Raw genomic sequence first — 22,557 nt, 5'->3', positions numbered from 1 at the left:
ATCCCAGAATACTCCCCGAGCTCCTCGGTGCTCTGTGGGGTGCCCTGGACCCTTCCCACTGTGCCCTGGAGGACTCCATGCACCCCCCCCGTGCGCCCTAGGGCATCCCAGGATACCCCCCGAGCTCCTCAGTGCTCTGTGGGGTGCCCTAGAGGACCCCAAGCACACCCTCCGTGTACCCCAAGGCATCCCAGAATACTCTCCGAGCTCCTCAGTGCTCTGTAAGGTGCCCCGGACCCTTCCCAATGTGCCCTAAAGGGCTCTAAGCATCCCCCCCCCCCCCCCCCCCCGTGTGCCCTAGGACATCCCAGAATATTCCCCAAGCTCCTAAGTGCTCCATAGGGCACCCTAAAGGACCCCGAGCACCCCCCCGGGTACCCTTAGGGCATCCCAGAATACTCTCTGAGCTCCTCAGTGCTCTGTGGGGTGCCCTAGAGGACTCCATGCACCCCCCCGTGCACCCTAGGGCATCCCAGAATACTCCCCGAGCTCCTCAGTGCTCCATAGGGCACCCTAAAGGACCCCGAGGACCCCCCCGGGTACCCTTAGGGCGTCCCACGACACTCCCAGAGCCCCTCGATGCGCTCTAAGGGGCACCTATAGGCTCCGCAGTGCGCCCTATACGGCTCTAAGCGCACTCCCGATTGGCTCTCCCAAAGCTCCCGGTTACGCTCCAGAGCCCCACAGAGCCGCCCCACGGCGGTGTCCTCCGCCCGCCCCGCCGCGATGTGGCTGCGATGCGGCATTCGGGCACCGGGCGGCGGCCGTGAGCCGCGCGGAGCGGAGCGGAGCCCATCCCGAGGTCGGTCGCCGCGTGTCGGGGTACGGGGAGGGAGGGATGGGGGGATGGAGGGATGCGGGGGTGGAGGGATGATGGAGGGATGGAGGGATGTGGGGGTGGAAGGATGGAGGGATGTGGGGATGGATACGGGGATGGAGGGATGGAGGGATGTGAACGTGGAGGGATGTGGGGATGGAAGGATGGAGGGGTGGAGGGATGCAGGGATGCAGGGATGGAGGGATGATGGAGGGATGGGGGGATGGAGGGATGTGGGGATGGATGCGGGGATGGAGGGATAGAGGGATGTGAGCATGGAGGGATGTGGAGATGTGGGGGTGGAGGGATGGAGGGATGGAAGGATGAATGCGGGGATGGAGGGATGGAAGGATGGATGTGGGGATGGAAGGATGGAGAGATGTGGGAATGGAGGGATGTGGGGATGGAGGGACGGAGGGATGGATGCGGGGATGGAGGGATGTGGGGGTGGAGGGATGGAGGGATGCAGGGATGGATGTGGGGATGGAGGGATGGGGGGATGGAGTTATGGATGCGGGGATGGAGGGATGTGGGGATGGAGGGATGTGGGGATGGAGGGATGTGGGGATGGAGGGATGTGGGGATGCAGGGATGCGGGGCTCCTGGAGCACAGTTCCCCTGAGAAAGGGTTTAATGGGGTGGGTGGGCACTGTTTTGCAAACAGAAGAAAGACTTTAAGGTAAGATCCATAGGGCAGCGGGAGACAGATGTATGTACACTATGTACAGAGGCACGGGTGGCACTGAGACCCCCCCCCCCCCCCCGGCCTGCCATCCCTACGGCAGAGCATCGCCCCCCTCCTCCCAGCCGTTGGAAATGAGGGGAGGTGGGGATGTGCCACCAAGGAGGGTGGGGGTGTGGATAAAGGGGCATTGAGGGGGACAACGAAAACGTGAGGGATGGGGGGGGGGGGGCTGCCTGCAGGGGTTGGGGGGTGTGGAGCTCTTTGGTTTCAACACTGTGGCTGCATAGGTCTGCTGTGTCACACCCAGCAATACCCCCCCGGAGGAGCGCGGCACCCCCAGACCGAGAAGGGCTGCGTGGCGTCCGCCCCCCCCCCCCCCCCAGGCCACACACCTGCGGTAGGTGGGGGACCCCCATGCCTCTCCCCAAAGGCACTTTGCCCCCACACCTGGGCCAGTGCAGACACCCCACCTGCATGCCAGGCGCTCCCCTTCCGCCCCCCCCACCCCCCCCACCACCCCGGCTCAGGAGAGGGAGTTGAGGAAGTGGCTCTCCCCAGCCAAAGTGCTCAGCATGGAGCTCATGTCACCCACGGCCATGTTGGCACCGCCGGGCGCTGGCAGCAGGAGACCCCCAGTGGGGCTGGGGGGGCCGGGCAGGAGCGTGGGGCTCTCTGCATCCTCCACGATGGCAGCAAAGTCCAGGTGAGTGTTCTCCAGGTCCAGCGAGTCCAGGCTGTTGAATGCCTGCTGCCCCGAGTCCGGGTAGAAACAAGAGCTGCCTTTGCTGCCCCCCAGGCTCCCAGTGCAGTGCCCGGGACCCCCACAGCTTGCGGCAGGCGGACCCTGAAGCTTGTGGCTGCCTTTGCCCACCTGGCCCGGGTAGCAGAGCAGTGTATCACCGGGCACTTCGGGGGCAGGGTGGACCGGGGGCAGGCGCAGCCCGCGCTGGGGGTTGGCACCCGCTGCCTCGTAGGAGGGGATGGGATCTGCCAGGTCGCCCCCATAGCCCACGCTGTTCTGGTGGCCCGGTGGCTTGGCACCGCTGGGGGGATGTGGCACCATCTCAGGGTTAAAGCACGGGGGGCTCAGGAGGTGGGGGTTCTCCAGCAGCCCCTGCAGGTGGTTGGCTTTGGGCTGGTAACCAGAGTACTTGGGGCCAAGGTACGGCGCTGCGTGCGTGCCCGGGTACTGCCCAGACTCACCGCCCAGCCCCACGCCGGCCTCACCGCCCTTGGGGGGCTCTCCCCACATCAGGGCCTGCTGCGCCTGCACGTAGCTGCGGACCATCACCTCTTTGGCCTGCGAAGTGGGGGTGTGGGCTCTCCTCCCCCGTGGGCTCAGCACGCCCGCGTAGCCGCCGGCTGGCTGCTCCTCAGCCTGGTACCCACTCACAGCCCGGCCGAACGCGGGCGGCCGCGTGGCTTTGGCATCGTGGCACGGGGTGAGGGCCGGGGCAGGAGCCGAGTACCGCTGCTCAGATTTGATCTGCAGGCAGTTCAAGCGACGGCCATCTGAAAAGCCACCATCGTGGCCCGTGCTCATCGGTTTGGGGTGCTGCACGCAGTGGTTGGGCGGTGGGTACAGAGCGCTGTGACGGTGGCGGTGCGTCTCAGGCACGGCGCTCACTGCTGGCTGCCCGGAGCCCATCTCCAGGTGATCGCTTTGGGGGGGCTCCTCCCATTGAGGCAGCACGGTCCCGCTGCCGCCACGCAGGCCGTGGAAGTGCTGGTTCATCTGGCACTGCGGGAGGGAGAACTCAGGCTGCAGCAATCCCTCCTCCATCTCCCTGTGCCCACCCGGGTTCAGCTGCATTCCGCCCCCCGGGGTCCGCTGAGCGCTGCCATACAGACCCCCGCACTGCAGCTGCACGTTTGCCCCCTGGCACGGGAAGCTTTCCTCGGGGTAGTTCAAGAACGGGTCCATTTCCAACAAGCCAGACCCCGCGCCAGGCCCGGGGCCGTCCGGGTTCACGCTCTCCAGGTAAACATTCTCACTGATGCTGGGTGGGTGAGGGGAGAAGACGCGGCGCTGCAGGTTGCCGTCGGAAGCACCCAGGGGCTGCAGGGCAGCTCTGCCGCCTCCCGGCGCATTCACGTTCCCCACGCTTTTAAAACGCTGCACTTTGGGCACAGAGTGAGGGTTGGCTGCAATCCGGGCCGGGTCGCTGGCCCTCCTCACGTCGTTGCCAGGCGCCAGGTGAGGGTGAAGGCTGCTCACGTAGCGGTCGTTGGAGCTGTGCCTTCGCAGCAAACCGTTCGCGAAGAAGGAGGGCACGGCCGGCTCGAGGCACTCCCCGGGCAAACCGCCGTGGCCGCCCACGCTCGGCGGCTCCACGCCGGGCAGCGGGGTTGGGGGCGGCCCCCCCGTGGCCGCGGCGTATTTGGCTTTGAGACGGTAATGCTGAGCCGCCGTGAGGCTCCCCACGCCCGGCAGCGCCCCGCAGGGATCGGCGTTGCCGGAGCGCCGCAGCTCATCCGGAGAGATGCAGTCGTAGCCATCCGAGCGTGCCGGCATCGTCCCCCCCTCGCCGGGCAGGTTCGGCCCCGGTAGGTACGGGGAGGCGGCGGAGGAGCGGCGGCTGACGGTGTAGGCTGAGCTGATGGTGCTGGTGGCGCTGCTGCGGCGCTCGCTCGGCGGAACGGCCACCTCTGCAGCCGACAGCTCCACGACGCGGCGCTGGGACGCAGCCGGCGGCGGCACGCAGACCCTGGGCACATCTCCGGGCAGACCTGGAGGAGAAGGGGGGTTACACCTCCAGCAGGGCTCCCCAGGGCAGGTGCCTACACGACACCAAGCTGAGCGGCGCAGGCGATACGTTGGAAGGAAGGGAAGCCATCCAGAGGGACCTGGACAGGCTGGAGAAGTGGGTCCATGTGAACCTGCTGAGGTTCAGTAAGGCCGAGGGCACGGCGCTGCATTTGGGTCGGGGTGTTTATACAGATCGGGGGATGATCTCCCTGAGAGCAGCCCCTGTGGGGACGGACGTGGGGGTCCCGGTGGGCGAGAAGCTGCACGTGAGCCAGCAGTGTGTGCCGGAAGGCCAACTGTGTGCCGGGCTGCATTAAAACAGGGGTGGCCAGAAGGGAGAGGGAGGGGATTGTGCCCCTCTACTCAGCTCTTGCGAGGCCCCATCTGCAGTACTGCATCCAGGCCTGGGGCCCACAGCACAGGAAGGACGTGGAGCTCTTGGAGCGGGTCCAGAGGAGGGCCACTGAGATGGTCAGAGAGCCATGAAGGTGATCAGAGGGCTGAGCACCTCTCCTATGAAGAAAGGTTGAGGGAACTGGGCTTGTTCAGCTTGGAGAAGGCTCCGGGGAGACCTCATGGTGGCCTCCCAGTACTGGAAGGGAGAGTTTAAACAGGAGGGGAACGGCTGTTTGTGAGGGTGGATGGTGATAGGATGAGGGGGAGTGGTTTTAAACTGGGACAGGGGAGGTTTAGGTTGGATATGAGGAGGAAGTTTTTCCCCCAGAGGGTGGTGAGGCACTGAACAGGTTGCCCAAGGAGGTGTGGATGCCCCATCCCTGCAGGCATTCCAGGCCAGGCTGGATGTGGCTCTGGGCAGCCTGGGCTGCTGGTTGGCGACCCTGCACATAGCAGGGGGTTGGAACTGGATGAGCATTGTGATCCTTATCAACCCAGGCCGTTCTATGATTCTCTGATGTGATTCTATAGGACAGGACATGGATTTAAGCAAAGGATGGGGCACAGCTCCCAGTGTGTGTGTGTGCCAACACCACAGCACCCATGGGCTGCCCCACACCCAGGAGGTCTCACCGGCTCCGGGGATGGCTGGCAGGTTCAGGCCCTTGGTTGATGGCTTCCTCATCTGCTTCAGTTTGTCAATGCGAAGGTTCTCGAGCTTCTGGAGGGCCATCAGCCCCGAGGTGCCCATGGGATCCCCGGGCACCACATCCTCCAGCGTGGACAGATCCTCGTAGCTGCCACCCGTGTTGCCCGTCATCTCCACACCGCTGTCATTGTTGGTGGTGCTGCCGAGGGGGGAGCGGTCACTGCTGCACGATGACTGCCCACCAGGGCTGGGCTGTGGCTTCTGGGGAGGGGACCCAGGGGAAAAAGAAGGGTCACACACCCACTAATGCAAACTGGGATGCAAACTGGGATGCAAACCGACTCCACCACCGCCACCCGCCGGGCTCCTCACCGACACCAAGTCAGGCACCAGCAGCTTGCCGTCATCCTTGCGGATCTCAGCAGGGCCGTTGGTGTTTTTCTCCTGCTTCATGTCCTGGGGTGCAGCAGAGGCAGGCAGTGCATGGCCAGGCACAACACTGCCCCGGTGCTTCTTGGTGACGTGGGCGTCGGGGCCGTGCACCGTCTTCACGTGTTTGCGCAGGGAGCTGGGATCCGTGTAGCGCTTGGTGCAGCCCGGGATCTTACAGATGTATGGCTTCTGTGGGGGAAGAAGGGTGCAAGGAGGGGGGTCAGATTGGTTGGACACGATCCTTGAAGGTCCCCTTCCAGTGGAACCACTGCATTTCATTCCAGGCTGGATGTGGCTCTGGGCTGGTGGTTGGTGACCCTGCACACAGCAGGGGGTTGAAACTCGATGGTCGTTGTGGTCCTTTTCAACCCAAGGCATTCTATGATTCTATGATTCCATTCCAAACTCCTCCCAGCAAAGCACCAGAACCCCCTCCTCATCCTCTCCAGTGGATGCGGGAGCTGAGGAGACTGAGGGAGGGAAGGACAGAGACTGAATCCCCTTGTGGGGTGTCAGAGGTCATAAAGAGGAAGGATCAAAGGACAGAGCTGCAATGCACGGGGCAGGGATAAAGGGATCCCGGTGGGTAACCTCGGAAGAAAGGAGCTTGGGGATCTACTACAGTGGGCAAGGAGGGAATCACGGAATCATAGACTGGCTTGGGTTGGAAAGGACCTCAAGGACCACCAGGCTCCAATCCCCTGCCACATGCAGGGCCACCAACGTCCATATCTAAGGAGAAAAAGTCCCAGGGACCAACAGAGCAGCTCAAGGGTGGCAGAGACCTAAACATACCTCATTGGAGTGGGTGCGGTTCTGATGCTTGGCCCGGTCGGAAGCGTTGGAGAAGGCTTTGTTACAACCCTCGTGCTCACACACATAGGGTTTCTCACCCGTGTGGGAGCGCAGATGGGTCTTGAGGTTCTCCAGGCGGGAGTACGCTTTGTTACAGCCCTCAAACTGCGTGGGAGAGCAGAGCAAAACCATGGCACAGCCTTCCAACAGACCCCGCGTGGCCACAGCGCGTCGCCCACGGCCCCTCCGCCCTTCTGACCCGTGCCACGCGCCCCTTGGCTCCACGTGCGGCTGTGCCACAGCACTGAGCACAGGGCTCTGGCAGCTGGACCGCACTGCGCCCACGTGCTACCACGCTACCGCCCGGCCCACCTCGTTTCCCACCCCCCGAGCCCCCCCACGGTGCCGTACACCGCCCCATTCCATCTCACCGTGCACTTGTGAGGCTTCTCGCCCGTGTGGCGCCTCATGTGCACCACCAGCATGTACTGAGCCTTGAAGGGCCGCTGCTCGCGGGAACACGCCGCCCAGTGGCACACAAACTCCTTCTTCTCCCCGTGGATGTGCTCGTTGTTGATGTGCTGGGGAGAAGAGGGGACGATGAGGGGCACGGGGGTGGGCTTCGGGCGTCGGGGGGGATAGGGGTGAATTAAGGGAAGATGTGGGAAAACGTGGATCTGGAGGGAGGGGGATGGGTGGGGGAGATGGTGGGGGAATGGATAGAGGTCAGATGGTGTGTGGAGGAAGCGGGGGATGCTGGAAATGGCTGGGGGCCACGTGGGGGTGGCCGAGAGAAGATATAGGTAGGGGTCGTGGAGTGTCTGAAGGGAGACACGGAGAAGAAAGCAGGAAGTTTGGATGCACCAGAACTTCGGGAGAGCTGGCCCAGGGGTGAGGAAGGCCAGGCTGGGTGGGGGCGTCCCTTGGCACACAGTATGGGAAGATCACAAAAGAACTTTTGCCCAGCTGGAGAGGAGGATGCACCTCCCTCCCTTCCAACACCGCTCACCTGTGTGGTGAGTTCTAGAAGTGGTGGGGAGGGCCGGAGGTTCAGCCCAAGGCAGGGCAGTCTGAGCAGGAGCGATGGGTTGGCACAGTGGCACATCAGCCAGCACTCTGAGCACAGGGTTGGGGTCTGAGGGTGGCCAGGTAGGACCTAACTCACATGCACCAGCTGCTCCTGCGTGTCAAACTCCTTGGCGCAGCCATCCCAGTAGCAGTTTGTTTCATAGATGGTCTCCGATTCAGGTTTCCCATCCTCCTTCTCCAGATCATCCCGAACGCTGAGCATCCCCAGCAAGGGGTCCTGGAGGAGCGTGGCCAGGTGAGAACTCCAGGGCATGGCTCTGTGTCTTCCCTGTTCCCGGCAGTGGCACAGGGGAGACTGTGGAGCTGTTGGGAGCAGGGCAGCCCCAAGGCCTGGGGAGTACCTGTGTGCCGGTGGAGGCCGGACTGGAAATGTCACCCTCCGATTTCTCCTCTGGGTATTTGGCTGTCAGAGGGCTACTCAGGCTCCTCTCCAACTTTAGCTGCTGCAGCGGCAGGGGGAAATTGCAAAGCAGTCAGCAGCGGGATGCCCACCCGTTATATGGGACGCACAGCATCCCTGCGGCCCCATACCTGGCAGTGTTTGATGGTCCCACAAGCCGGGGTGGGATGCAGGAGCCCTGGGCGGGAGGACAGGGTTTCGTGGGAGCTACACGGTGGCAGGGGTGGAGTGTGGCTAAACAGTTGCCCTTGGCCCTTCTGCTGCCCCGGAGGGTTCTGGTACCCCAACGATGGACTGCAAAGAGCAAAAGGGATAAGCAGGTGACACCAGCAGAGGACAGGAGTTTAGGCAGGGATCTGAGCTCCCAGCACACCTCCTGCCCCAGCACACCAGCCCTAATTGCCCTCCCGCTCTGGGATAACTGCTCCCGCTGTGGCCCCTGGCATTCCCCAAGCTGGGCAATAGCACTCAGCTTCCTGCACTCGGAGGCTGTCTGCACGCCAGCGGGTCGAAGCCCGGTGCCCACCTGATGGTGCTGATGGAGAGGTGACCATAGGAGCCACCGGCGGAAGCGCAACGGGAGTTGATGAAGGCAACGAGGGAGTTGGGCGAGGTGCGGATCACCGTCTGCAGGTCAACGCTAGAGTCTGACAGGGGTGAGATGGACAGTGCCCGCTTCTTGCCCAGCTTGCCGGCACCACGGGGCGTCGAGAACCGCGAGCCTGGGACGGTGGCAGAGAGTGGGGGGCAGTCCTCTTAGAATGGGCCCTGGAAGGCTGAAGCAACTGAAGTAACCCCCGAGGACACGAGCCTGGTGCTTTGGAGCCTGGGGGAGCACCTGGGGCGCGCTAGCTGCTGGCTTCAGACTGTGGCAAAGCTCAGAAGCCTCCCTCCTCCCCGTCACAAACCCTAAGGGGTATCTGAAGCCCTTGACACGCAGCAACTCCTTTCTACAACCTATACAAGCCCAAGACAAGTGCCCAACCCTCTTGGCCAACACCAGCCCCTGCGTGAGCCAACACAGATCTCCGTATTGATAGAAACAACTCTGTGGCAGGAGGGGTCCCTGAAGCCCCAGCAGCTTCAGCCCTCTCAGCACTGCCGGCACCATCCCCAGGAGATGCCCACACCCCTCCTTAACCCCTCGCTTGCCTCACGTGCCCCAGCAGAAGGGACTTACCATCAGCAGCACCACCCGGGTGCTCAGTGCCGGGCACCAGCCCATAGCCATGGTGGCTGCTGGCCAGGTTGGGCTGATGGCACACTGGGAAATCGAGTCCTGGAGGGGAGGGAGGCGGGGAAAGAAAGGGCGAAGGGTGTGAGAGGGAGACCGCCAAGACTCCAACTGAAGGCACATTCCCCCTGCGCCCATCCCAGGCCCTGCCCACGGTAACGGGGCTGTGACCGACCTTGCAGCCCCGGTGTGCCCGCAGAGGCTCCGTGCAGCGGCCGCGGGCAGCAGTGCTCGGCGTAGCCGGGGGCCTGAGGCGTGACGGGGTTGAACATGGCACAGCGGGGCCTGCCCAGCCTTCAGGGCCGCATCTGCTCCTCGCCGAGGGGCCGGCGCCGGTCGAGGCCTGCGGAGAACGGCGGGCAAAGCCCCGGCCTTGCGTAGGCGCAGTGCCCGCAGGGGGCGCCGCAGCGCCGCGCAGGCAACGCCCGGGCCTCGGGGCCGCACAGGCCGCATCCCGAGCAGGCCGCAGCGCCCCGCAGGCCGAGGCCTCCCCACCAGGCCCCGCACCCTGCCCGCACACAGCCCCGCGTGCCCAGCCCAAAGGCCCAGGGGCTGGGGGAGCAGCCCTGGGATTGGGGGAGCAGCCCCATATCCCGAGATTTGGGGCACGGAGGATCCTGGGCTGAAAAGGGGACTCAGTGGAGCATCTCCACTGACCCAATAGCCCTGGGACTCCTTCCTGCCTGCCTGCCTGCCTGCCTGCCCCTCTGCATGGCATCCTGCTGCCCATCTGGGAGCCCCTGACCCCAAGGGCTCCATCTCCCCTCCCTCCCAGGACCAGGGCAGCTTTCTGCATGGGGCACAGGCGCCAAGCCCAGCTGGGGCTCATGGTGTGCACCTGGAAGGGAGCGGGGGCTGCTGCCAGGGGAGGGCAGCACGCAGAGCCCCGCATCCCTCCCTTTCTGGTACAGATTTAGATGGAAAGGGCCTTAAAAACGATCCGGTTCCCAGCCTGTAGAAGTGGCAAGCCCTGACGGCTGCGACAGGAATCGAAGGCACAGACACGTGGAGCCACTCTTGGCCGATGGACCCAGGCTGGCATCACGGCTGCAGATCACACCCAGCCCTGCCCTGCCCGTGGCTCCCCGCCCTGCCTGCGGGCCAAACCCTGCCCCGTCCCACCTACGCAGCCCACGGGGCTCAGCCCTGCCTGGAGCCTGGGCCCCGTTTCCACCCATGGCCTCAGCACCGGCTCCCAGCCCACAGCTCTGCCCCCACCCTCCTGCCCTGGGACCCCCGTGGGCTTGCAAGAGAAACAGCCGAGGAGCGGGGGAACAGCAGCACGTGGGTGGCACTGGTGACAAGGCCCCCTCCGCCTCCCCCGTGGAGGAATTGCCCCAAAGAAGGGGGCTGGGGGAGCGGGAGCCCCTCACCCTGCTGGGAAAGAGCTGGGTTGCGTTGGGAGCACAGGGGTGAGGGGGGCAGCGATTCTTCCGCATGAGTTGCCCCTTTGAAAGCTCGTCTAGGGGCTTTGTGAGAGTGTCAGGCAGGAAGAATGGAGGGGGGGCCAGCAGGGCAGCACGGTGGTGGGGCGGGGGGCAGCAAAGGGAAAGGCAGGAGGAGGAAGCGGAGGAGATGGGGGGAGGGAGGGGGGCTCTTACCTGTGTGCTGCGCCCGCGCCGTGCAGCACGGATGGGGGGAGCAGCTCCAAGGGACGCCCCTCATGTTGCCCCTACCCCAGGTGCAGCATCTGGCAGAGAGAGGGTGGGAGTTCCTCATAAAATGTTGTCCTGTGGAGCCGAGCACAGCTTTCTGCAGTACACGCGTGTGCAGGGCGTGTGCAGGTGCACGAACACGTTTGCACATCCACACACATACGTGTAGTCGCCTGCACACGTGAGCGCACACACACACCTGCGTGCAGATACGGGCGCAGCTCTGCGCGCTCGCACGGATGCACGGATCTCTGCACGCACGCTCACACGCAAGTGCAAACACATTTGCACACCAGCACATACGTACACGTGCACACGTGGGTCTGCGTCGCCGCGCTTGCTGGCCTTCTGTCTGCATGAAGAGCTCTCAGGTCTCGGCAGGGTACGGCGCTGCTGGGTCCCTCCTGGCAGCCTCTGCAGCTCCTCCACCTGGGGTGGGGGGAAAGGGACGCTTTGCTTCCCCCGGCACAGCTCATGGGGGCTCATGAGACCCCCTCAGACCACCCCCCCCCCGAGGGGAAGTGGGGGGTGTGGTGTTCACACCAAGCCCACGTGTATGTGTCACGTCACACCTGTGCGACACGCAGCACGTGCACGGCCCCCAGCACCTCGTGGCCTGCAGAGTACACGTGCAACAGCACGCAGCACACGCACAGTGCCCATAGGGATGTGCACGGGTTTGCACGAGCGTGCACGGAGCAGATGTGGGCACACGCACGCCAAGCGCACACAGGGGGGGCACGAGGGCACGTGGCAAATCCCATCCCTGCTGCCCCATAACTGCTAGCATTGTGCATGGTGCCCTGCATGGAGGGCTGGGAGCAGCTCGGTGGGTCCCCACTACTCCCCCCACCCCACGGGTACAGCGGGGGGGGGTCACAGGACACCCCCAATCTGGGCAGTGGGGATGGCTTTGGAGGACCAACCTATGCGGGGGGGGGGGGGGTGCAATGGGGGTCCCCGGCTGCATGATGCTCCCCGTGGGGTCTGGGGGGGACACCCCGCACCCCAGCAGCCCCCAGCCTGGGGAATCGGAGCGGGGCTGGGGGGACACAGGGAGCCAATGGGATCCATCCCATCATCTCCCCCCAAACCCCCCCCATCGCACTCCCCTCCCCAACGCCGCGCACCGCCGCCGCCGCGGCCCACCCAAGTCGCAGCCCATGGGCATAAATGTGAGAGCGGAGCGCAGGCGGGATGGAGGGAATCTTCCCCGGCCGCCTCTTGCCAAGAAACTCAAACTGAAACACATTCCTCCTCTCCTCTGCCAAGAAAACACGGATCGCAGCCAGCAGCCGGAGCAGGGCTGGCTCCGGGCGCAGCAACGCCGCGCAGAAGGGGATCGGGACCGCCCCCCCCCCCTTCCAACCCCCCCACCCCACTCCACCCCTCCTCCCCCTTCTGCTTTTTGCCTTTTATTTCCTGCGAACGCGTCCGATCGCTGTCATCTGGCTCCAGTTTGTGGAGGACGGGGGGGAATGGAATGGGGGGGGGGAGGGGAGGGGGGAAAAAGGGGGCAAAGGGGCACTGCAGCCCGCAGCGCTGATGGGTGGCGGATGGAGGGGTGGGGAAGGGATGGGGGGCAGAGGAACGGCGCAGGGGAGAAGGGCAGAGATGCACCCATTGCGGCCGAACGTGAAGGAGGGAGGGGTGGGGGGGGGGATGGGGGGGATGGGGGGGGGCTCAGCACCATCCCCAACACCCCCCCACCCCAGCGCAGCCCTGGCAGGGTTAACAGCCCCGGAGCCCCACAGCGGAGGAATGTGATGTCAGGGCTGGATTAGCGCAGCGATCCCATCCCGGCGGAGCTGTGTGTGGCGCGATCCATCACAGCGCCCGGCGTGGGGGGTCCGGGGGAGGGACCGCGAGTGCGTGGGGCAGCGGCGCCGCCGCCTGCGTGTGTGAGCGCACACTTGGCCGTGTGTGTGTGTGTGTGTGTGTGTGTGTGCGTGTGTGTGCGCCGGGGGTACGCTTTGGGGGGGAGGGGGGGGGACTCGTGTGCAAGCACCCACACGTGTCTGTGTTTGCACGAGTGCTTGTGCACACCCACGTGCGTGTGTGATTGTGTGCGTGTGTGTGTGTGCTCCGAGCGCTTGCACCATCCACCCCAACCACCCCAAACTGCCATGGGGTGAAGGAACGAGGCAGGGGTCAGAGCATGGGGCACAGTGCCCGGGACCCCCCCTGCGTGTGTCCATCCCCCCCTCCCCCCCCCCCACCCCAGCGCAGGGGCTGGAGGGACCCCCCCCCCCCCTCCCCAAAGCCATCCCCAGCCCTGGACAGGCAGCGCCGATCCCACAGCCCTCGTGCTGCGACCCCGGGGTCAGCTGTGCGCCCGATTGGTTTAACCCTATGGGGCTGAACGCATTGATCTGCCCCCCTCATCCCCCCCCCCACACACACAGAGCAGCTCCGCAGACACACACGCGTGCAAACTGCAGGGCTGGGGGGGCACCTATGGGGAGCAACACTCCACTGTGCCACTGAGAGCCCAGCACTATGTATGGGGCTGTGTCCCAGTCCCTGCAGAGCCCCCCATCCCCCCCTCAGCTCCCGCCCCCCCTGGCAGCAGCTCCTCCTGCCCCCCCCCAGCACCGATTCCTCCTCCATCCCCGGCAGAGGCTCCGCTCGCAGCCCCGCACCGACCCCATTGCTGCGCCCTCAAAGCACATCGTTTCGGGTTCAGGGGCTCTGAAAGGGGACGGCGGGGGGTCGCGATCCCGGGCGGCTGTGCACTGCAGAGCTCACCCCGCGGTGGTCCCCGTGCTGGAGCCGTGCCGGCCCCGGGGGCAGAGGCACAACTTCCCACCACGATCCCCACTCCTTTCTCCTCCTCCAACCTTCGGTTCGCCGATCCCCCACCCCGCACCAAAACCCCCCTCTGCCGCATGCATCGCTATACCACGAGGGGCCCGAGGTGTATCCACCCCCCACCCCCCACCCCAAGCAACCCACGGGACCCCCAACCCCCCATACACCACGTCCCCATATACCCCATCCCAGCCATCCCAGCCCCTCACTCCCACACGCATCCACACCCATGGGGGGCCGTGCACTGACACGCTCACACAAGCTCACACACGTGTGTGCACACTGCAGCCAGGTGACCCGAGGGCAGGGGGGCCGCAGGGGGTGGGGGTGGGGGGGGGCTCACAGCTCCGTGCTCCCTATGGGGCAGCCCCCAGCCTCAAGCAGCGGTGCTCAATAGGTGGTCCCTGTTTGCTTTGGCCCCACACATCCCAGCCCTGCATGCTGCTCCCATAAAGCCACATCCCTGCCCCGGGATGGGGTCCGCGGAGGGGCGGGGGGGGTGGGAGGGGGTGGGAGGGGGGGGTTGAGGACGTTTTGGGGTGAGGAGAGCGCAGACACAGCAGCGGCCGTTGGAGGAATTTTTATATTTCCCCCTTCACGGCGCTGGAGGGAAAGGGCGGAATGGAACATGTGGGAGCCATCAACGTCCACCCCCGAGTCATGGGGCAGCCCCTCCCCACGGCATCGCCCCCCCACCCGGCACTACACAGCGGGACACCCCCGGAGCAGGAGGTGGGGCAGTGGGTGATGCGTGTCCTCGGGTCACCCTGAGCCGTCCCCGCTGCACGGCTCCGTCCTAAAGGACTCTTTGGGGTCGGGGCGCGGGGATGCTCTGGGAGGTGGGGAGGGGGTCTTCAGCAGTCATTAAAGCACTAAAGGTGCTGCCCTGCGATGCACGGAGCCCCCCCCCGGCCCGCAGAGCGGCGCTCCCATCCACCCCATCAGCCACAGCCGTGCTCCCCTGCACCAGGAATGGAGGTCTGGGGGGGGGTGGGAGGGTCTGCGCCCCACATCTGGGGCACTCACACAGCCCCATCCCCGGCCCTGGAAGCTGAAACCCGAGGCGGTGTTTTTGCTGCTGGTTCCCACTCCGTGGCAGCTATTTTATCAGCTGTTCCTGCTGTTAATTCTGCAGCTTCTGGAGGGGCTGCGGTGCACCACGAGGACCCATCCAAGCTTTGCTACGTGTCACATCACCTCTGCACAGCAGGAGGAGATAGCGGGGGAAACTGAGGCACGTGGGCAGCGAGGCTGCAGCCCCGGGAACACAAGGGTAGATAGCTGTGCCATGCACACGGGCACACAGGTGTGCGTGCACACGTGGGCTCACACGTGCAGCCGGGTGCGGATTGCTGCTGCTCACACCGACCACCGCCCACCCACAGCAGCACCGACGGAGGGCAGGACGGGGGGTTATGGAGGAAGGCAAAAAGCAGCCCAAACATCCTTTGGTGACAGCCAGGAATGGGCTGAGCCCTCCGCCCCGCAGCCCCAGGGGAGGGCATGGAGCAGCACATGGAGCGATGCAGAGACCCCACAGTGTCCCACAGCAGCACGATGGGGGGCGGGGGGTGGGGGGGGGTAGCAGTGCTCTGCCACCCCCTGCCCCACAGACTGCAGGCAGAGCTGCTGTGGATCTGAGCCTCTGGAGAAGCTCCATCCATCCGCTCCCTCCTCCCTTCCCCCCTATTGCCCCGCACCAAACCCACAGTGCGGTCACTTCCACCTCTCCACACTTCACGTGTGCCATTGCCCCACACCGACTGCTGCCCCACATCCCTCAGCCCCACATCCCGGCTCAGGACCTCCTGCTTTCCGCCCCCCACCCCCCCCCACCCCACAGTGTGTGCACGGCCCGACGTTGGGCACTTCAGCACAGGGGGCACAGTTGTAGGGAAGAACACTTCCTGAGCATCCCCAAGCATTGGGGCACCACGTGGGCGGCATCCTCAGGCCCGGACCCCCAAGTGGGACCGATGGGAGCCACGTCCCGAACCCAGCGCTCCTGGGGGGGCAGAAGGGAGGCAGCAGTGGGGGCACCGCAGGCATTGGGGCCGTTGCCAGCGGCTGCTCGGAGTGATGGGGGGTTCGGGGGTACCCCCGTTCAATGCGCCCCTAAAAGGGCAGGCAGCCCCCAGGCTGAGTGCTCCATGATGTGGGTGGGGGAGCAGCTCTGCCCTTCCACACAACTGGAGGGGGGGGGGCCGGCACAGAGGTTTCTATGGCCCCGCTGTGTTCTGCACTGGAGAGGGGAGCAGCGCAGCCCCCCCGGGGACCCCCCCCCGGTGCCAGCACCGAACCCCCGGCCCGGGGGATGCTCGGGGCTGTGCCGCTCGAGGGGCGGTCCCGTGCGCTGCTAAAGTGGCCCAAAGTGACCCAAAGTGACCCAAAGGAGTCCAAAAGGGCGAAGTGGGGGGGCAGAGGGGGAGTCGGGACCCCGCAGCAGCCCCGCATACAGCTCGACGAGCCCCGGCACCGTCCCGCGGCTGCTGCGTCACTGGGGCCGAGGCATTGCCTGCCCCGCTTCGGTACCGGGGATGCGGCACAGCCCGGAGCCGGACCGCCCCGACCGCCCCATCCCTGCCCCGGCCCCGGGGGGGGGCACGGCGCTGCCCACCCCCCCCCACCCCCGAAACCGGGAGGGCGTGGGAGCTCCGTACGGGAGCTCCGTACGGCCCCAGCCCCGCGCGCAGCCCCCGCATCCCTACCTCCGGGCGGTGCTCCGCGCTCCGCTCCTCCCGGCGGCGGCGGCGGTTCGGTCCCGGCGCGGTGCGACGCGGTTCGGTTCGGTCCCGGCGCGGTTCGGTTCCCCGGCGGGGCGGATCCCGGAGCTCAGGGTTGGACGGGACGGACGGCCCCGCGCCCCCCCCCCTCCCCCCCGCAGCCCCCCGGGCCCGGATCGCGGTCCGCCCCCACCGAACGCTGCGGGACCCCGCGGGGGCGGCGCGTCCCGGGGCAGAATGGAGCGGAGCCGCGGGACTCAACTTCGGGCGGCGGCGGCGGAGCGGAGCAGCGCTCGGGACCCCAACCGGGAGCGCCGCGGTCACTCCGAAAACCCGGGGTGGATCGGGCACGCGCGGCCCTGCACACGCGCGGGGCCATCCCACGTGTGTCTGTGTGGGTGTGGGTGTGTGTGTGCAACGGGTCCGTGCAGTCGTGCACCGTTCCAGGCGTGGAAAGGCTCCGGGCACACGCGTGGCACGCTCGCAGCGCTCACACCTGTGCAACCGTGGTGCAGTGGTGCACGCACAGCGCCGTGCGCACGGGAGCCCCGCACACGTGCACACACGGAGCTGCACACACGTGGCTTTGCACACACACACACACACACACACACGTGCACAGCGCTCCAGGTGCCAGCCCTGACCCCAATGCCTGGAAAGGGTGAGACCCCCCCCACTCTGCCCGCACTGTGAGGCTGCAGTTGGGCTCCGGGCCTGCAGCCCCCCCCCCCCCCACAGCGAGCATGGAGGTCAAACAGCCCCCATTCCCACCCCCCCCGGTGGGGGCTGCGATGCCCTCGTGTGCCCCACACCCCCCCGTGTCACCGCACACGTGGAAGGGATGGCGGCACCGCGGTGATGGGGGCTCGGGGGGGTGGGGGGGGAGCAGAGGTGGAGGTCGCCGGGTTGGGGAGGTGATTTCCCCACCTGGGGTTGGGGGGGGGGGGGGGGGCACTTTCCCTTTGGGGCCGCGGCCCTTTGCTGTTTGTTTGCACCGAGGTTGGTCCCCGGGCGGTGACACAACGCCGTCCCGATGCGCGGCTATTTCAGGGAGGTGCCCTTTGCCCTCCGCTCCCAGGCGGAACGTGACAGCGCGTGGCAGTGCCAGCAGGGCACGGCGATGGGGGGGGGACGGCACGACTCCCCCCACACCCCACTCCCCCTCCCCAGAGCCCACCCTGAGCCCCACGTGCCCTTCTGGGGGGGGGTTTGGCGCACTCAAAACACTCTCAGCCCCCCCAGGTGGCACCCAGCACAGCGCCGTGGGGGTACCCACCGCCACCCCATAACTCCCCGTCCCCACTGTGCTCTCAAAGGCTCTGCAGCTCCATGGGGATACCCACCGCCACCCCATAACTCCCCGTCCCCGCTGTGCTCTCAAAGGCTCTGCAGCTCCATGGGGGTACCCACCGCCACCCCATAACTCCCCGTCCCCGCTGTGCTCTCGAAGGCTCTGCAGCTCCGTTCTGCTGCTGACCCCGTGGCCTCTGAGTGGGATTACCCTCTGAGCGCTGCGTGTGCCGCATTAGGGATCCGTGCCCTCCCCGTGTCCCCGTGTGTCAGCACGCACTGCGCCCCCCCCCGCACCACGGTGGCACCCCTGGAGGACACATTGGCCGTAGCAGAGCGCTCCGTGCCTCAGTTTCCCACCCCGCTCCCATCTCCCAGGACCCACCCGCTGCCCCCCCACCCAACCACAGCGTTGGTGCAGCGGGTGGGGATCCGTCCCGCACAAAGGGAGGGCCTCCAGAGGGTCCCTGGGGGCTGCGGCCGACTGCCCCCCGCAGAACGGCCCCGATACAGTGCCGAGGAGGTGGGCGCAGTGAGAGTGCCCCCCCCCCTCAATGCCGTTTCATAATGTGCTTCAGGGGCTGAGCAGCTTTGCTCCTGAGCTGAGTGACCCCGGTTAAGCCAGCAGGAAAACCCCCCGGCCCTATGCACGGTGTGGGGCAGCACTGTGCACCCCCTCCCTACCCCAAAGCCCCCCACAGCCCCTTCCCATGGGCTCACCTGCACACCCAGGGCAGCCCAGACCCCCCTGCACGGAGGGGCGCACGCACAGCCCCCTCCCAGCCCCCTCCCCCCACCTGCAGATAATCTCACCCTCCCATTTAGGAAAGTCAAAGCGGCTCAGAGCGGGGCGGGATGATCCACGTGGATTAAGGGCTGAGCGGTACCCCCAACCCCGCGCTCACTGTGGGTCAGCGTGTCAGTGTGTCAGTGAGTCAGCACCGGGGGGTGCAGCATCCACGCGGCGGGGGAAGGAGAAGCAGAGCTCAGTGGCTGCATGGGATGCTGCAGCGGTGGCGCGGGGTGGGAGCGGGGAGACCTCAAAGCCACGCGTGCCCCCTCCAAAACCCATATTTGCACCTCTCTCAGCGCCCTCACGGGATGCTGCCCCGGTCTGCGCTGCAGGGTGGGAGAAAGGAGAGCACAGATCTCTGCATCCCCACCCCAAACCCACACCCGCATCGCGGCATCCGCGTGGCAACGCGTGGCGTTGCTTCAACATCAGCGTGTGCGCCCCAAAGGCCGACGCGTCGGATAAAGGGGGGCTGAGATGAGGGGTGGGGGGGGTGGGGAGGTCATCTCTTCCCCATTATAGGGTCACTTTGGGGAGCGTGCGCCGTGGCCGTGCTGCCCCACAGCCCTGGGGGGCTGCCTGCAATGCGTGGCTGATGAAAGCTGCCCTTTGTCCGCCCCAGCGCGGGGCCAAGTGGGTTTGTTCCCAGATAAAACGGCCCCACGGTGAGCTTTGAGCAGCGCTTGCACAACGAGGAGCCGGGGTGGCATCGAGGAGGGGTGAGAGGGGGGCATCGCCCCCCCCCCCCCCACCCCGGGACCTCCCCGACCCCACATCGGTTGTGCGGTGCTCCCCACCCGTTTGGGTATCATCGGAGTGCTGTGGGATGCGGTGGGGGGGAGTGGGGCCACGGGGTGATGCGTGGGGTGCAGAATGGGAGCTGTGGGAGTGGGGAGGTCAATGGTTGGGTGGCGTGGAGGGGGGGCTCTGCTGTTTGCGGCGGAGTCCCGAGATTTGGGGGGTGGATTTGGGGTCATCGTCCCCCCTCCTCGTGCAGACGGCGCCGGGAGAAGGCAGTGAGACACAGCGTGGGCATCTCCACCCGTTTATTGGGGAAAGCTGCACCAAAGTGGGACAATAAATTAAAAGCACGGAGCGCGCGGACTCATTGCACACGTGAGCACCAGAAAGCAAAAAGGCAGAATGGGTTCTTCGGTGGAGATGTGGGGGGGGGGGAGCAGAGCCCCGGGGGGGTCCCTATGGCTGCAAAAACCTCTGTGGGGAGGTGGCGATGGCTGCAAAAGCGGAGGTGCAAAGCTTTGGATCTTTGGATCTCCATCTTTAGTGCGGCCTCAAAGGCGAAGTGTGAGAGAGACTGGGATGGGACGGAGCCGAGTTGGGGGGGGGGGGGTTTGCACACACACACACACAGATACACACACACACACACACACACACATACACACACACACACACACACACACACGGGGTTTGCACACGTGGGGAATGGGGGTAGGAGGGGAGAGACCCCCCCCACGCGGCTCTGCATCCTCCTGGGGGTGAGGACGGCACCTCAGCACTGTGCTTTCGGGGCTCTCGGCAGCATCACCCCCTTCACCCTCAGCTTTTAGGGCCGCATGCACGTCGCTCCGTGACCCCACACTCGTGGCAGTGGGGCGGAGGAGCACAGCGGCCTTTCAGCCCCACACTCCGGGAGGGGGGGGGGGGGGGGGGGAGGGGGACACGGAGCCGCTCCCGCCCCGCTCCCCCCATCGCAGCGCAGGCCGGGGGGGGATCTCCCCATGGCAGTCCTGGATACGGGGGGGGTCCCAGAGCTGCCCCCGTCAGCTGCACCCGCACGCGTCCACGATCATATCGGGGATGTCGGTTTTGACGATGTTGCTGTTGCGGTCGAAGTAGAGGAGCGAGAGGGGGCGGCGGCGGGTGGGGACGCAGCACGAGTGGGCGGCCGTGCGCACGTTGTTGGCCTTCACCAGGCTGAGCACGGCGCTGTGGAAGGACGACGCCATCCCGGGGCTGCCCGCAACGTGCAGCGGGCACTGCCCCACGCAGTAGTTGAGCTGATAGCCCTCGGGGCTGATGATCCAATCGTTCCAACCGATGGCTCTGAAGTCCACGTAGTGATCCCGGCGGCAGCACAGCGCGGAGTCGCGGCTGCAGCGGAGGCTGCGTTTGGCCACGCGGTGCTGCGGGTCCCGCGACGACGCCGCGGCCACCAGGAAGGGCCGCCGGGGCTGAGTGGCGTTGGAGGCGGCGACGATACCTCCGCCGTCCCCGGAGCTCTGCAGGTGCAGCCGGAGGGTTCCGCTCTCCGGCCCGAAGGAGCCGCGCAGTGCGGGGAGGATGGAGAAGGTCCTCCAGCCGCTGCCCCGCGCGCTCACCCGCCGTGCGCTCAGCGATACGCGGCGGACCCCCCCGACGTCGCCGCGCCCCTCCAGCAGGGAGATGCTGACGGTGACGTTGGTCACCGCGCCGCGAGGAACGCGGACGTAAAGCCACAGCCGCGCCTGGACAACGCGCACGTCCCGGTCCGGGGGGGGGGAGAGGTGGAAGCGCAGCACTGTGCCCGGGGAGGACGTGGGCTCTGCGGGGGGGGAGAGGGGAGGGGGTGAGCGGTGCGCCCACAGCGCCCTGAGGGCTGGGATCGCACCCCCAGACCCCCCCCACACCTCCGTCCTTCGGTCCATCCCCCCCCCCCCCCGAGGATGCTGCACTTTACGCGCGCGTCCACGCGTTGCTTTAGAGGGGAACCGTCCCGCTGTGCCCAACGGAACGGGCTCGGAAAGGGGCGGTGGGGACGGGGGGGCGCCCTGACCCGATCCCAACGCCGTGCCTCCCCCCGGCCAGCCCTGCAGCCCTGCTTTGGGGCACCATTCCCATCCCTGCAGCCCTTCATCCCCTTACAGCCCCCATCCCCTCACAGCCCCCATCCCCTTACAGCCCCCATCCCCTCACAGCCCCCATCCCCTCACAGCCCCCATCCCCTTACAGCCCCCATCCCCTTACAGCCCCCCACGTCCCTTCAGCTCCAATCCCTCCGGCCCTCAACCACCTCTGTACCCCCCCCCCCGCCCCGGCCACCATAAATCCAAGCCGAGGGTTTTGTGCACATGAAAGTGTCCCTTCAGTCCCCTCCCCACTGCCGCGCTGCCCCCATCCATCTCGGGGGGGGACACAGACATAGCAGTGCCATAACACGGAGACCCCCGACCCCCGAGGGGAGCGGCGCGGGGAGGGAGAGGGGGGTCCGTCTGTGTCATCTGAGCCCCCCCAGCAGTGCGGGGGGTCACGGACCGACAGTTCCATTCCACTCCGGGCTGAGCCGTCCCGGACACCCCCACCCCACCGCGAGGATCCGGGGCGGGGGGGGGCAGAGCAGCGCTGCGGTGCTCAGGGGGAGATCCCCTACAGGGGGGTCCCGCACCCACATTGGGGTCCCGCACCCACATTGGGGTCCCGCACCCACCTTCCTCCGCGAAGCTGATGATCTCAAAGCGCCGCTCATCCTCGGGGGGGTCACCCCGTCGGGGCCCGTCCGCCTGCAGCCTCCGCAGCGCCCGGGCCACGGCCACGCGCGGCACCGCGTGGGCGATCCGGGGCCGTTCGCGGAGCCGCAGCCCGTCCAGCAGCTGCCGTTTGGCCGCCTCTTCCAGCAGCCGCCGCTCCGTTCCGGCCCCGCACGACGGGCACCGCTCGGCCGCCCCGCACAGCACCGCCGCCGCGAGCAGCCACGGGAGCGCGCAGCGCGTCGCCATCGAACCGACGGGACGGACCGGAACGGAACGGGAACGCCGCGCCGCCGCCGCCCGATTTGGGCACCTGCGAACGGGGGCGGACCCGCAGCCCCCCCGCCATTGGACGGAGCACCGCCCGTCCCGTCGGGCCGCGGCCGGGGCGGGGGATTACCGGGATTAACCCCCCCGCGGTGAGGTTGGGGGGGGGCTCCGGGGAAGGGGGTCCGGGCGGTGTCACCCCGGGCCCCTCCGCTGTCATCCTGCCCAGGGGGGGCACCGGCCGGGCGGGGATGTGCTGTGCATGGGGGTGCACGTAGAGGTCTGTGCGTGTGGGGTTTGCACAC

The 22,557-nt window shown here is 66.6% G+C and overlaps 2 protein-coding genes across 5 annotated transcripts; both read right to left on the bottom strand.

Moving 5' to 3' along the window:
- Positions 1–1,413: 1,413 nt before the first annotated feature.
- GLI1 (GLI family zinc finger 1) lies at positions 1,414–16,674 on the bottom strand. 4 transcript variants are annotated; one of them, XM_025145281.3, is made up of 14 exons: positions 16,421–16,674; positions 11,209–11,330; positions 10,848–10,976; positions 9,422–9,589; positions 9,193–9,291; positions 8,539–8,734; positions 8,144–8,306; positions 7,954–8,052; positions 7,689–7,829; positions 6,955–7,104; positions 6,524–6,688; positions 5,669–5,917; positions 5,281–5,557; positions 1,414–4,232 (listed from the first exon to the last, which is right to left on the bottom strand). In XM_025145281.3, exons 4-14 carry the CDS (start codon positions 9,516–9,518, stop codon positions 2,026–2,028), a joined length of 3,843 nt encoding a protein of 1,280 aa, XP_025001049.2. In that variant the 5' UTR covers positions 9,519–9,589; positions 10,848–10,976; positions 11,209–11,330; positions 16,421–16,674; the 3' UTR covers positions 1,414–2,025. The 4 variants fall into 4 exon arrangements, with proteins under 4 accessions (XP_025001049.2, XP_025001047.2, XP_025001048.2 ...); XM_025145279.3 differs by having other exon boundaries at positions 1,416–4,232; positions 7,954–8,055; XM_025145280.3 differs by having other exon boundaries at positions 1,416–4,232; positions 7,954–8,055; positions 10,848–10,936.
- A 2,878-nt stretch (positions 16,675–19,552) lies between these two features.
- INHBE (inhibin beta E subunit) lies at positions 19,553–22,266 on the bottom strand. Its single transcript, XM_015272575.4, has 2 exons — positions 21,946–22,266; positions 19,553–21,063 (listed from the first exon to the last, which is right to left on the bottom strand). The coding sequence occupies exons 1-2, from the start codon at positions 22,232–22,234 to the stop codon at positions 20,303–20,305; spliced, it is 1,050 nt and encodes a 349-aa protein (XP_015128061.1). The 5' UTR covers positions 22,235–22,266; the 3' UTR covers positions 19,553–20,302.
- Between the last annotated feature and the right edge of the window lie 291 nt (positions 22,267–22,557).

Source organism: Gallus gallus, chromosome 34 (assembly GCF_016699485.2).
Source record: "Gallus gallus isolate bGalGal1 chromosome 34, bGalGal1.mat.broiler.GRCg7b, whole genome shotgun sequence".
Taxonomy (NCBI): Eukaryota; Metazoa; Chordata; class Aves; order Galliformes; family Phasianidae; genus Gallus; species Gallus gallus.
Note: the sequence above shows the minus strand (reverse complement) of the source record. Positions and strands in the feature narration are given on the sequence as shown.